The following is a 15,447-nucleotide window of genomic DNA, read 5'->3' on the forward strand; positions in this document are numbered from 1 at the left end:
TAATGTGATCTCACTTTTCTTAAAAGTCAAAACATATGTAGATGTACGTATAATCAAAGCATATTCAGTGTCTGAAGGGTGTAAACCTAAATGTTAATAGTGGGTGATTGTTTTACATATCTTTGTTTTTGCATGTTTATATTGATCATTAGTATTTTATTATCAAAGAATAAATAAAGCTCTTTTCATTTGTGGTTATAAAGTTAAGAGTTAGTAGTTTAGTTTAAAATTTTGAAAATTAAACTAAAAAGCAAAACCACTGGACAAATACTCTTGCACATAAAATCAGACAAACCAGAATCCAAAGTCAATTCTTCCATTTCTGTGGCTCTGTCAGTGATAATATCTACCATCTATGCTTCAAAACCCCTTGGTAATGTAAAAATTAATAAACAAAAACAGAATTAATATCTACCATTACCTTCCTAGTATTGTCAAAAGCTAAGTGGACAGAAGGAGGATTTTTCTAATGCAGTACAAGTCTGGAAAAAAGACAGACACTGGTAGGATGTAATAATGTAAAAAGTTTTGTTTGTTTTCATTATTCTATCCAGAGGCAAGACCATTCTCAAAATCTAAAGCTCCACCCTGCCCCACCCCTTACTCCCTGACTAGCAATCATACCCAATACCCTGGAGTAGAGAATGGCAGACAACCCATTGCCAGAAGTAGCATTAGATGAAGTGGAACTCGTATCATGTTCTCAAAAATACTTGTGTTTTGTTTTGTTTTGTTTTGTTTTCAAACTCTAAGCTAAAAACAAAACAGTTCAAGAGCATTTGGGCAAGTTCCTAACTGTGAGTGGAATTCCAAGATAAGCAGAATAAACTAGGGAAGCCACTTTTAAGGATTGGCTTTGACCCTCAAGTAAAGAAATTAATGATATTCTTTGAGCATTTTCACTCTTTATCTTCTCTTCCCACCTCTCTGTACCACCAGTAAAGGCATGGGCTTCTCTGAATGGAATTCAGGGAGGTGAAGAGGTTCACAGGTGAAACCAACCAATTGGCTGATGTAAAGTGGGGTTTTTTTTATAATAATATTTTTTTATTATATTATGTTAGTCACCATACAGTGGGTTTTGTTTCTGTCTCTATCACCTGCTTTTTATCATAAGGAGTTTAGATACCTGCATTCTACTATTCCTTTTACTGTGCAGGTTAAGTATAATGGAGGGTAAAGAAATTTTTTTCAGGTAATTGTAATACCATTGGAAACCTACCTTAAAATGAGCTCATGAACTTCCCCAAGTGTCCAGTTTGAAATCCAAGGAGAAATTTCATCATATTTGGTCCATGGAAATAACATACCCTTTAAGATATTTTTAATATAATATCATTATATTTCATTATTTTCATTATGTTTTCTCTTTTCAATGAATTCACAATAAAGGAAAACAATAAAAGTGTTGTTTCATATCTTTACTTTCAGTAATGTGCAACATGAACATAATAGTGTTAAGAAGTCAGAAATAACTTAACACGGTAGCTATAGAAGATGCTTATATTTGCAAAATGTCAACAATTATCTTCCCTAGGTTCCCCCAAAACTGGCATATTTGTTAATCAAATTAAATAAGAAGCTTTTCAAAATAAAAGCAATGTTTTAAATAAATATATTTTCATAACCATAGAACATTAAGTTCTTCTGGAGGTAACAAACATATTACACTCAAATCCTTTATGAAGATATTAGGGTAAAAATTATGTGGATGCAATTATAAATGTACCCTAATTGGTTTGCTGCTTTTGTGTGTGTTTTTGTTCATGTATTAAAATTATATCATATTTGTAATCAGTTAGTTCTTAAATCATCACAATGATGTTATCTGACCCACAGAATTTGTATCAGCTCAACATGATAATGTGGTATTGTTTGAACAATGTCTTTAAATTTAAATTTAGTACAATAAATTATATTTAATTAAAGACAAGACCTCCTAGCTGCTCATGTCCATTATAGAAATTGAAGGCTAGATACCCAGTTTGGAAGAATGAGACCTTCCAACAAATGTCAACCTTGAAATTTTATAACTGAAAATAATGTCACATCAAAATCCTAATTACAACAGAGCTCTCACTGTGTTTCAGAGTTCCTCATAGGTGGGTATAAATTAATTTATGATCAGCTTTGCCATTGAAATCATATGTTTATTAAACAACTACCAAAACTTTCTAAAACTTGATTTTATTTAATAAATAGTTTAAAGAGTTTCTAGCTGAAGAAATGATTTTGCTGACCGTAGAAATTCTGAACACTCATTTATCTTTCATTCACTTTTATTTCTACTGTGATTCTTAGGAATTTTTCTAATCTATATTTTATCTATCAAAACAGCTATGCATTGGTAAATTTGACTTCCTCTGATAATACCCTAGGTTAAGTTCTCTAAATCAAATGACAAAGTAAAGTAGACACAGTAACCGGTTATAGTAAGTGCTCTTTAGAATTTCAGATTAACAAATTTGTCCCAAAATGATAAAGTAATAACTTACTAAATGAATAATGCAACATAGAATAGATTTTCATAGGATCTCAATCTCTCTTTCTCACTCTCTCTGTATCTCTCTCTGTCACTTTCTGGTTCTTTCTTTTTTTTCTTTCCTTCTCTCTCTCTCTCTCACTCACACACACATACACACACGTTCCCACCCACATCCATACATGGGTATGTACACACATCTCAAAATTCCAAACACTCCTACTAAGGGTTTTAACTTAGATAAATTAACTACATTAAAATACTGACATTGTGAAAATATCTGTCTATGTCCAACACCCCATAGAGGGCATCTTTTTGTGAACTTCTAAAAAGCTTAAAGAAAGAAAACCAGAAAGAAAAACCAGAGTCCTCAAGGGGAAGGATGGGTGAGTGTGTCGGTACTGCTCAGGGTCACAGCCTCCCATTCTCCTCGCCACTCTCCTTCTCCTCTATGGCTTCCAGGCTGCGTTTGCTCTTGGCTTCTGCACCACTGCTGGGTGCTTTGCTAAGTCCACAGGACAAGCATGCCAGCTGGATCTGCTTCATGTTTTCTACAGCTTCATTCTTGGCATTCTTCAACAGATCTCCTTGGCCCTACAAACAAGGAGAAAGTTAGGGACCAGGCGTATTCTGAGTGACATCACTCTATACTATTAGTGCTACTGCTCAGTGAGGAAATGGACCCAGACCCTCAGAGCTCACTTTTTCAGGGATTATCTCCAGGCTCTTTTCTAGCACTGTTCAGGGTCTTCGCTCTTTAAGCCAAGGACCTCAGCCTGAGGCTTCCCAATCAGCTCTGTGGTTGCCAGTAGCCTCTTGAGATTCCTTCAGTAAGGAACAATCTCAGGGGAGGCCCTCCTCTGCATTACTGAGGACGGTGCCCCCATCCCTCAGCACAGTCTGAGACTTTGCACACTGCTGCAACTCCTGTCCCACCCAGGCCCAGCATTCCTAGGCTTGGGAGCAAACAAGCAAAGGAGCTCTTCTTTAAAGAACTGAAAATTCAATCAGCCCCTCAGTGTACAAGACCTTACAAAGCAAAACATCTTCTGTAAAGTAAATCACACACCATTACGCTCAGTAAGCTAAGTTTTTATAAATTGGGTTAACCTGGCAATCTGCCTTGTAATAAATTTTTAGTTATCCACATTCCTTCTGTCTTTTCCATCACCCTAAAGACAATGTTCCCATCTGGCTGATGGAGAAAAAATGGCTCCAGAGGCTCAGCATGTCAATCAAAACAAAAAGCAAATGAGGATCACGGGAGATCATCGGCTCTCAGGAACATCAGTGCTCAAGAAGGACTTTTTTCCTTATCTTTATTTCTTATTTTACTTCTTCATTACTAATGATCAAGTGTATAAGCTGATGCTGGCCTAGGCACCCGAAGGACCAAGTGTGGGAAAGCCGGGACCTATTCCCATGCGGCACAAAAGAGGAGGTGGTCCTTCCTCCCCCCCCCCATTCTCACTGCAGTGGTTAGGTGACCCCGAACTGCAGACGGCAGGGAGGGAGGATGTGGAATTTACACTGATCACTGGAGAGTTCCTCCACAAAGCACAGACTCAGCAAAAGGATAAGTCCGAACTGCCCCATGATACACTGTTTAATTTGACAAGTGTGTCCGAGGAAACTTGTGTTAAAAAATGCCTTAGCATATTCCATTCCTCAAAATCTACACAAGCACTTGCCAATCCCACTATGTAATAATATAGTGAAATCCTTCTAATAACAGATTTTAACTAAATGGGATGTACAAAGATGGCTTTGCCTAGTATTTTTGTTAAAGTGGACTTACCCCAATCACTTCAGTCACAGAAAGGGATTTTATAAGTGGACTTGGAAGTTTTATAGTCTAGCCTTCCCGTGAGGAGAAAAGAGGCAGGGCCTGATGAGGTTTAGTGACTGACCCAAGGTCACAGCTGGGAAATGACTGAGCCTGGACTAAAGTCTGGGTCTTGGACCTCGGTCCCGTGTCCTATTTCCCACACCACGTTTATAACTTAGACTAAGACTAAAGACTAGAAAATGAACACTCTGTCAGATAGAGATGGATTTTCTAAAGGAAAAATATTCACTATGGCAACAGAATTTGGGGAGTCAGTTCTCAGCAGTGCAGACGTAATGAGTCCCCTCTGAACACTGAAAAGCAAAGTCACATCACTCTGAAACATGCAATTCTTAAATAATAATACATACAAAGTGCTTACTCTGTATAGGCACTCTTTTTGTGCTTTACATATGTTCATTCATTTAGTTGTCACAGCAACCTTATGAAGACAGGAACTTTTCTTATTCTTGGTTTATTGATGGAAAAAACCCTGAGGCCCAGAGCGGTCCCCTTTGCCAGAGTCATGCAGCTGCTACATGTAGAGCTGGGGTTTAGATAAAGTCCAGCAGTTATGGCTCCAGAGTCTGCAGTCGTAACGACTACATGACATGGCATCTCTTCAAGGAAAACCGTGCACTCTCTCCAAAGCACATTACAGCCTCCTATTCATTGCTACCCATGAAAACAGCACAGATATAAAGAAAATCATTGTTCATGTGGCACAGTCTGACAGAACTTAGAGGTGGTATCTAGAGAGTCAGGAGATCAGGTGCACCAAGGACACGCCGGCAGGGACAAAAGTCAGGCTATCTTAATTTTGGTCTTAGCTCCAACAATTTCTCCCTGGGCCACTTGCTCTTAGTAAACATGAAAATAACCTTCTGCCTTCCTGACGGTGTTAAAGATTAAAGAAAAAATGTTGAAGAGTTGTTTGTAATCTAGGCAATCACACGTAAACTATGCTATAAGGTGATGCGAAAAGCAGGTATCACAGTCTACTACTATAATGAATATCTTGGTACTGTACATATGTTAATATATGAATTATACTCATCTGTTTAAAATGCAGCTGCAAGAGTCTATTTTACAGAGATAGGTATATTACCACTGGCTTTACAAATTGAAAGATTCCTTTAAAAACCAAACTGTATTAATAAAAAGATCAGATCCACACTCATTTTCAGTGTTACTTTTAAGAGACCGCTTTCCTTTTAGTTTTGAAAGTTTCATTAAGCATTTTTAAATTGCAACAAAAGCAAAATTGGCATCTTCCCTAATTGCAAGAGAAGAGTGAAACATGCCAAAACATCAAGTTTGATGCCACTAATGCATAATGCTCTCCCTTCCCTTGTTCTGCAGCAGGTTATGAAACCTATCTAATTAATCAGCCAGAATGTTGTCTCCTCAGTTCTGAGAGGTGGCATCCATGCCTGCCTGCCAGACTGTGCCAGTTCTGGTACACAGAAGTCACTCTCTCCAGAAAACAATGGCCAATTGGAGAAAACAGTTTGTGCCAGTGCACGAAAACACAACTACATCATCTCCTGATAACCAGGAGACAACACGATCTGGCTGAACGACACAGGCAGAAAAGAAATAGAAAGAAAAACTCAGTTGTTAACTTAATAGAAAACAAAATGAAAGACTAATTCTACGTGTGAATTTTTACATTTTACACTGAAACATTTATGTAAAAAAAATTTCCTGTTCTTTAAAGAAGGAAGAATAAAGGTCATCTTTCTATTCTGTGGCTCAAGGAAACCACTCCTTGAGTCCTCCCTCTTAGGATTTCAAAACCAGGAAGGACTCATACCAGGCAAAACTGTAAAAAGAGTGAAGTTTATTGTTAACAACCCCTATCCTGGCATTCCTTTCGAGTGCTTTATCCCATTTTATCTGCAGCAATTTCCCCTGTTCAACGAGCATCTGTCTCTCTCCTCTGTTACACTCCCCTCTCAAACTCCTAACAAGCCAGCTTATATGGAATCTCCTCTGTCAAACATCTTTGTCCTATGTATCATTTCCTACAAGGTGTATTAGGTATTCAGATCAGCTAATCAACTTAAAGGGATTAGTGTGCTGTGTGTATTTAATAAGTATTGTAACAGGCGTTTCCAAAGAAATATGCTCCAAAAGTCTCCTCAAGTAGATGTCTTGGTAGAGAAGAATGAGAGGAGAGAATTTCACTTGGTGTTATATAAATCAAAACACTTCTTGGATACTAAAATATCTCTGGGATTGTTATGGCCTAGAATGTAAAATTAATGTACAACACGATCATTGAACACTCAACTTGAAAGAAACGTCAAGCTGCTGCCAATGTTTTGATATTCTAGCAATCTCAATTTGTAGTTTCCCACCTCTGATGTTAGGGATGCTTCAGGAAAAGAAAGAAAGAAAGAAAGAAAGAAAGAAAGAAAGAAAGAAAGAAAGAAAGAAAGAAAGAAAGAAAGAAAGAAAAAAGAGGACTACTTTAACCCAAAGAAAAGCAAACATAATAGAGGGCATTTCAGGCAGACTGATGGTAATGGGACAACAGGACTATCAAAAGTCTCAAGGGCAATGGCCACCAATTCAGCCTCCACAATTATTTGGCTTCCAAAATTAAGAGCCCATGGAAATACCACTTTATTTAAAGAATAACTCATGGCATCATGGAAAACCATAGAGAGATCACTATAGAGATTTTGAATCAAAACTTAGTGATGATTAATGAATTTTTAAAAAAGAGATTAAGCAGTCATAACCAAATCCTTACAACTGCATTAGATTGCAATTAAAACACATTATCTAGAAATCAAGAAATATCTGATGCAACTTAAACTGTAAATGGGCTTGTTGTACAATGCCACAAGTTTTATTACTACTAATAAACTTATTACTGACAGTAAAATATTACCACAACCCTACACAGAAGCTAACATATATTGAACACTTAATATACTAAGTATAAGCAAATTTGCACAGATTATCTCATTATATCATAACTATAAAAAACTGGAATTCTAAATGGAAGAAATTTATTAGTTACATATTTGGAAGTTATCTGTTAGGAATATATTTTATTGTCTGTCAAAAGACATTCAGGACTTTTATTATTCCTTTTCTACTAAGAAAGGCAGCTCCCTCCCTACCCAACACTGTTCAAAAATAATTTGGACTACAGTCTGGCAGAATAACCTACAAAGACACCATGATTCCTTCACACCCATTTTTCCCATGAACTGCACTATCCCTTGTGTTATTAGTACATAAAAGAGCAGGAGAACATCATGACTAGTGTCCTTGTCACATGTGAAGGAAATGCGTGGGTTGTCTCAGAGCACACCACAAATATTTAAAGAAGCTAATTGAGACTCTGGGAATGGATACACCCTCACATATACACATCTACACACATAAACAAATGTAGCTCTGTCTCCAGGCAGACTTGTGTGGGTATTTTTCAGCACATACTCAATGGCAGACTGATTCCCCTGGTATTCTGTCAGGTGAGAGTCCACCCCTACAGCTAGTGTCAATAGCAATGAACAGCACAGACAGCATGGTGGAATTAGCAGCTCTTTATTTGTTCCAGCTGCCATTTGTTGGACAAAACCATGTGATAGTGGGTTGTGCCCTACGACCATCTTACTAGTTCAAAACCCATGCTTTTTGGGAATCTCTGTATTATCTGAAGAAGCTAAATGTTTTGCTCCAAAGGGGTAGAAATAACTTCTACAATGCTCATTTGAGAAAATGAAATAGCAGATCAAAAATGTGATGATGTCATAACAGATGTACTTCTCTTGATGTGACATTTCTAGAATATTGGGTAAAGATCTGCAAAGATGGCCTGGAATTCTTGCTCTCCAGAACAAAAGCCTAGCCATGTAGGGAATGGAAACAAGATGCTAACAAGAGTTATTGGGCACAAAAGTATAGTTACCAGGAGATTATGGACAAAATAACTTAATTGCAAAAAAAAAAAGAAGTTTCCATTATATTTAATTATCAATAGTCAGATTTATTATTTATCAATACCTTGGCAACCAAATATTCCAACTGCATTCTACTCATCAGTTAAAAAATGAATTTCAACTCTGAATTCTCAAGAAATATGCAAGAATAATCGTAGATGGTTTTGGTCTAAGAGCATTGGATTAAAGGAGCCAATGTTATGGAGCCACATGTTCCTCTTCGTCTAAAACTCTGAACTCAAAACAAGTTAACACTGTTTTCAAATCTTTATTACATAATGCAATCAAATTATTTTATTTTTAAAGGAACAGAAAGGTGGACATGTTCACCTGACCCATTGTATTTTATAATTTTATATAAAGGTCAGCTTTTTAAATCAGTTTCATGGCTGATTTATTTTAGTATTGTTCATAAACACCAATTAACCAAATGTTTCTGAAGACCGTGGAAACAGAACATAAATAAATCCTTTTAATACCTGAGAATCTAATTCTGAAGGAAGACTAGTTTATAAAATGTAGAATATATTTCAAAGAAATGTTAAGAATAATTTAATACCAAAGAGAAGACAACATTGCAAAATAAAGCAGAATGACATGTTTAATAAACACAACTACACAAAAGGCTATAAAAAATTTGAAGCTAGAATCTGTTGAAATTCAACATAATGAAAATTATATTTGAAAGTTAAATTTGAAAACGTATGTTTTAAGACCTGACAAATAAAACCTTTTTCCACATTTCTTTCTCAAATAACATCTTGCATTGTTACAATCTCTTTCTCATCAGGAAATCTTGACTAACTTGAATGTTGAAGGAATAAAGAGCCCTATTTACTTCAAAATGGTAACTAACTGTGTCTTATGCAGAAAGCCCTTGCACTGACCCTGTTTTTTTTTTTTTAAGATTTTATTTATTTATTTGACAGAGAGAGACAGCCAGCGAGAGAGGGAACACAAGCAGGGGGAGTGGGAGAGGAAGAAGAAGGCTCCTAGCAGAGGAGCCTGATGTGGGACTGGATCCCAGGATGCTGGGATCACGCCCTGAGCCGAAGGCAGATGCTTAACGACTGCACCACCCAGGCGCCCCTGACCCTGTTTTTTAAAAATAGTTTTTAATATAGAAGAAACCATCTTTGTGTTGTTCAGTATATATATAAATGAAGTCATTTAGCATTATTTAAACACTACTCACTAATAATTATAATTACATCATAGAAATAGAACGAAAGATAAAAATTATGATCATCTCAACATTGACAAAATTCAACGTCCTTTCATGATAAAAACTCTCAACAAACAGTATAGAAGGAATGCACCTCAACATAATTCAGGTCACATATGACAAGACCACAAGTAACAACATAGTCAATGGTGAAAGGTTGAAAGCTTTTCCTCTAATATCAGGAACAAGACAAGGGTGCCTACTCCCCCTATTTCTATTCAACAGAGTACTGCAAATCTTAGCCAGAGCGGTTAGGTGGAAGAAGGAAGGAGAGAAAGGAAAGGAAAGGAAAGGAAAGGAAAGGAAAGGAAAGAAAGAAAGAAAGAAAGAAAGAAAAAGAGGAAGGAGGGAGGGAGGGAAGAAGGAAGAGAGAGGAAGGAAGGAATAAAGGGAGGAAGGGAGAGGGACAGAGGGGGAAAGAGGGAGGGAGGAAGGAAAGAGGGAAGGAAGGAAGGAAGGAAGGAAGGAAGGAAGGAAGGAAGGAAGGAAGAAAGAAAGGGTATTCAAATCAGAAAGGGAGTAGTAAAATTGTCTCTGATTACAGATGACCTAATCTTATATATGGAAGGCACTAAAGACTACACCAAACGACTGTTAGAACTAGTAAATGAATTCAGTAAAGTTGCAGGATACAAAATTGACACGCAAAAATCAGTTGTGTTTATCAGTTCACAATAAACGATCAAAAAAAGAAATAAAGAAAAAAATCCAATATCAATTTACAATCCAATCCAATCCAATTACAATATCATCAAAAACAACAAAATACTTAAATTTAACCAAGAACATGAAAGATCTGCATACTGAAAGCTACAAGAAACTGATAAAAGAAATTGAAGAAGACACAATGAATGGAAAGATATCTCATATTTATGGATCAGAAGAATTAATACTATAATATCCATGCTACCCAATGTCATCTATAGATTCAGTGCAATCCCTATCAAAATTCAAATAGTGTTTTTCATAGAAAGAGAAAAGCAATTCTGAAATTCATGTGGAACCACAAAAGACTGCAAATAGCCAAAGCAATCTGAAAAAGAAGCTGGAGGCATCACATGTCCTGATTTTAAACTATACTACAAAACTACAGTAGCTGAAATAGTGTAGCATAAAAAGCACAAGCAACAAAAGCCAAATAAACAAGTGAGACTACGTCACACTAAAAAGCTTCTTCACAGCAAATGAAACAATCAACAAGATGAAAAGGCAACATATTGAATGGGAGAAAATATTTGCAAATCATATATCTGATAAGAGGTTAATATCCAAAATACATAAGGAACTCAATATATATACATTAGATATAACAACTCAAAATATTAAACAACTCAATAACAAAAAATAAATAATCCAATTAAAAATGGCAAAAGGCCTGAATAAACATTTTTCCTAACAAGACATACAAATGGCCAACAGGTATATGAAAAGGTGCTCAACATCATTAATCATCAGGGAAATGCAAATCAAAACCACAGCAAGATATCAAAACCACCTTATACCTGTTAGAATGACTATTATTGAAAAGACAAGAGATAACCAGCACTGGCAAGGATGTAGAGTAGAGGAAAGGGCACTCTGTGCCAGAAATGTAAATTGGTGCAGTCACTATGGAAAACAGTATGGAGAGTCTTCAAAAATACTAAAAATAGAACTACTATACAATCCAGCAATTCCACTTCTGGGTGTATATCCAAAGGAAATGAAATCAGGATTTTGAAGAGATATTCGCACAACCACGTGCATTACAGCATTATTTACAACAGCCAAGACATGGAAACAATTTCAGTGTCCATCAAACGAATAGATGAATGTATATACATACATATCTATAGCCATCTCCTTTAATATATATCTCTCTCTCTTTAAAATGTCTATATAATATATGTAGCACCTAATAACATTTAAAAAGATGTTATTTATATAATGCAATATTATTCAGCCATGAGAAAGAAGGTAAACAACATGGATGCATTTCGAGGGCGTGATACTAAATGAAAAAAGTCAGACAGAGAAAGACAAGTACTAGGTGATCTCTTTTATGTGTAATCTAAAAAAAATACAATTCATAGAAACAAAAGTAGTTTTATGATTGCCAGGGGCAAGGGATAGGGAAAATGGGTGAAGGTGGTCAAATGGTACAAACTTCCAGTTACAAGATGAGTAAGTTCTGGAAATGTAATATACAGCATGGTGACTACAGTTAATAATAATATAGTTGCTAAGAAAGTAGACCTTAAAAGTTCTCACTACAAAAAGAAAAAGATAATTATGAGGTGATGAGTGTGTTAACTATATGTATATATATTATATATTACCGTAATAAGTTAATTAATATACTCATCACCTCATATAATTATTTTTCTTATATATATAATCCTTAAGCTTACACATTATATATTAATTATATCTCTATAAAACTGAAAAATAATAACAATAATATTAATAACAATCCAGTAGCAACAGTGCTGACAACAGATAGCACTAGTGATGGGTCACAGCACATACATCAATAAAACCTATGACACTGAGATACGCTTGTTGAACAGAGCTTAAAAAGAAGTATTGGGGCACCTGGCTGGCTCAGTCAGTGAAGCAGGCAACTCTTGATCTCAGGGCTGTAAGTTTGAGCCCCACATTGGGTGTACAGATTAATTAAAAATAAAATCTTTAAGGGGCGCCTGGGTAGCTCAGTTGGTTAGGCATCTGCATTTGGCTCGGGTCATGATCCCAGGCTGCTGGAATGGAGCTCCATGTCTGTATCAGGCTCCCTGCTCAGTGGGGAGTCTGCTTCTCCCTCTACCCCTCCCCCATTCATCCTTTCTCTCTTGCTCTCTCCCTCTCTCAAATAAATCAAATCTTTTCAATAAATAAATTTTTAAAAAATCTTTTTTAAAAAGTGTAGAATTTAATATCTCAAATCCCTATGTGTTGTCCTGTTGTTCTGAGCTACATATGTATGAATCAAGACACACCCACGGCCTTCCTTTGATTTAGGAACAATGGTGGTTTCCTTTAGTTATCAATAAGGACTTGGGTCTTCATTTTTGTTTTATTCATCTATCTGTTCATCAAGCAAATATTTACTAAATATATTCCACATACCAGACTTTGCATTTAACCTGTGCTTCTCAACCCTATCAAAACTGAGGCCCTTTATTTTTTCTTTTGAAATATTTTATTTATTTATTTAAGGGATGGAGAGATAGCAAGAGAAAGAGCAGGGGGTGGGGAGAGGGAGAAGCAGACTCCCCACTGAGCAGAGAGCCTGAATGGGGGGGCTTGATCCCAGGACTCTGGGATCACGACCTGAGCCAAAGGCAGACGCTTAACCAACTGAGCCACTCAGGCACCCCAAAACCAAAGTCTGTTCAAGCAAATATTTTGTAAGGCTCTCTTTATTATCCTAAAATGAAAGTCAGAAATAATATAAGCTGGTTTATAGATATAAAAATTAAGTAAACATAGTATCCTAACTATACTATTAACGAGAAATAAAAGAATGGTCATTTAAAACAAAATAATATGTATTGCGATATGTAAATGCCCAGGGAGGCACACAAGAAACCATAATGAAAGAGGCAGATGCCTGTATTTACTCAATATGAATTCATTTAACTCCAAAAGAGAAATAAAGAGATCAGGTGTCATTCCACACACACAAAGAATACAGCAAAATGACAATGCAGATGTACCAGCTAGACACTCGTATAAAAACAAAGAATGGCAACAGACCAGACTTATTTATATATAATAAACGAAGAAAGGAAATAACCTTAATTAAGGTAGGGATAGCATGCCAAGACAAGTACAGACTCTCACCAGGGAGAAGAAGTGTGATAATCCCACAAGTGAGGAAATAAATACTATCCATACACCCCACCAAAGTCGCCAAGTCTTCACCGTGTCTCAAAGGATATTTTTCTTGTCATCGATAGTATCAGCTTCTACTCCACAGGACACTGTCAGATGCCCATCGTGGATTGTGAAAAATAACAAAGTATCAAATTAAAACAGTCTCTTACTTCCCAGTTTGTTCCAATATCCCTTACTGTATAGCAATCATACAATCAAGTAGACAGAATGCCCAGAGTGAATAAATTATTCAATTATTTAAAAACAATATCTTTATTCATGTCGACATGCCTCTCGGTAACTAATGTTTCCTCATGTATGGGGCCTTTCACATAACTTCTTGTAAAATAAATTAATTAATATCATTTACTAAAGTACTCCAGTTTGGATTTTAGATGCTTTAGTAAAGCAGGACTTAAAGTCTTGCAGGACGCAGGCAACGGTTCATTATGTTTCTCTGTCCTGCACCGTGCCTGATATCCAGCATTGCTGCCCGCAGCCACTCAATGTCCCCCAAGAATTCTTCCATCACCTCCACGATTTTGCAAAGTGCCCTGTAGAGGGCAGTACTGTACTCATTAAGAACTAAAGGGCCAGACTCAGGGTAAGATGATGAGCACAGTTGCCCTTCCTGCCCACATAGAACAGAGGTCTAGTCAGGGATACGAGCATTAACCAAAAAACCACAAAAATAAAACTATGTCTCATCACAAGTTGTGCCATGTGCTTAAAGGAAAGGAATGTGATGTGGTGAGAACATGTAGTCTATAGGGGATCAGGCAAGTCTCCTGTTTAAGTGACAAATAAGCAACAATTTGGAAGACAGAGAAGCATCTTCATCTCTTTTTTGGCATCTTATAATCAGTGAAATATGATATAAGGATCTTGTGATGCTTGCCTTGAGTCCTCAATCCTCCTACAGTCTTACTGATAAAGATATACATAGTACAGGAGAATGCTCTGGAAGGATACTGCCTTTATGGCATAGCACAAAATAGCCAAATGCAACCCATTTTTCCTTATATTTTACTGACTTAGAATTTATTTTGTTTCCTTTTTTTAAAATATTTTATTTATTTATTTGAGAGAGAGAGAGAAAGAGAAAGCATGAGCAGGGGGAAGGGCAGAGGGAAAGGCAGAGGGAGAGGCACACTCCCAGGACTTTGAGATCCCAGGACCCTGAGATCATGGACTGAGCTGAAGGCAGAAGCTTAAGTAACTGAGCCACCCAGGCGCCCCTATTTTGTTTCCTTTAAATTTATACTGAAGAAAAAACAATGAAAGTGGAGAATACTCAGTAAAATATCACTTGGTGACAGTATCTTTTTGTTCTGCTAAGAAAGAGTTCTTAGCAATTATTTCACACTTTTGAGATATTTGAAGATCAGCTATAATTTTTTTCAACTTTATGGGTGAAAAAACGGACTCAAGAAAGCTAAGTAAATATATTGCCCAGGTTCACTCAGGAAAGAAATGTGAAGGAAATAACTAATACTGCCTGCTCTGCAGACCAACAGACGCTTTTTCTTCACTGTGTTATTTTTCTTCACATTTAGGAGAATTACAGATACGCTGCACATGTCATCTAATAGATCTTAGCGATGGAGCAAAGACCAAAACAGCTAAGCCCTATCTGGTTTAAAGAAGAAAAACTCCTTTGATAAAACCCCATGAATGTCCCATACAGAAATACTTCCCTTTGCGCTGATACCTTGACGTCCAATTTTTGCCTTGAAAGTGGGTACAGAGTTTAAAAGAATCTATTAATTTTGATCTGAGCCCAATTTTCAGAAAAGTGAAATACAAAAGCAATGGTAGAAGATTCACGAGTAGGAGAAGTGTGGAGAAGATGACTGGTTTTCATTTTAAAGATACCATAAGCCTTGGGGCTCCTGGGTGGCTCAGTCGGTTAAGCATCTACTTTCGGCTCAGGTCATGATCCCAGGGTCCTAGGATTGAGCCCCATGTTGGGCTCCCTGCTCAGCAGGGAGTCTGCTTTTCCCTCTCCCTCTGCCACTCCCCCTGCTTGTGCTCTCTCCCTCTTTCTCTCAAATAAACAAATAAATTCTTTTTTAAAAAAAAATCATAATAGATT

At 36.7% G+C, this 15,447-nt stretch overlaps 1 protein-coding gene across 1 annotated transcript in view; it reads right to left on the minus strand.

Annotated features, from left to right (window-relative positions):
• Positions 1-1,406: 1,406 nt before the first annotated feature.
• Positions 1,407-15,447, minus strand: part of PLCL1 (phospholipase C like 1 (inactive)) — a 320,359-nt gene continuing 306,318 nt past the window's right edge. Inside the window, exon 6 of the mRNA XM_040642333.1 lies at positions 1,407-3,076. Coding sequence (XP_040498267.1) covers positions 2,894-3,076 — 183 coding nt within the window. The 3' untranslated portion in view covers positions 1,407-2,893. The remainder of the gene's footprint in view (positions 3,077-15,447) is intronic.

The sequence above is a fragment of the Ursus maritimus genome, unplaced genomic scaffold (genome assembly GCF_017311325.1).
Source record: "Ursus maritimus isolate PB19 unplaced genomic scaffold, ASM1731132v1 scaffold_1, whole genome shotgun sequence".
Taxonomy (NCBI): domain Eukaryota; kingdom Metazoa; phylum Chordata; class Mammalia; order Carnivora; family Ursidae; genus Ursus; species Ursus maritimus.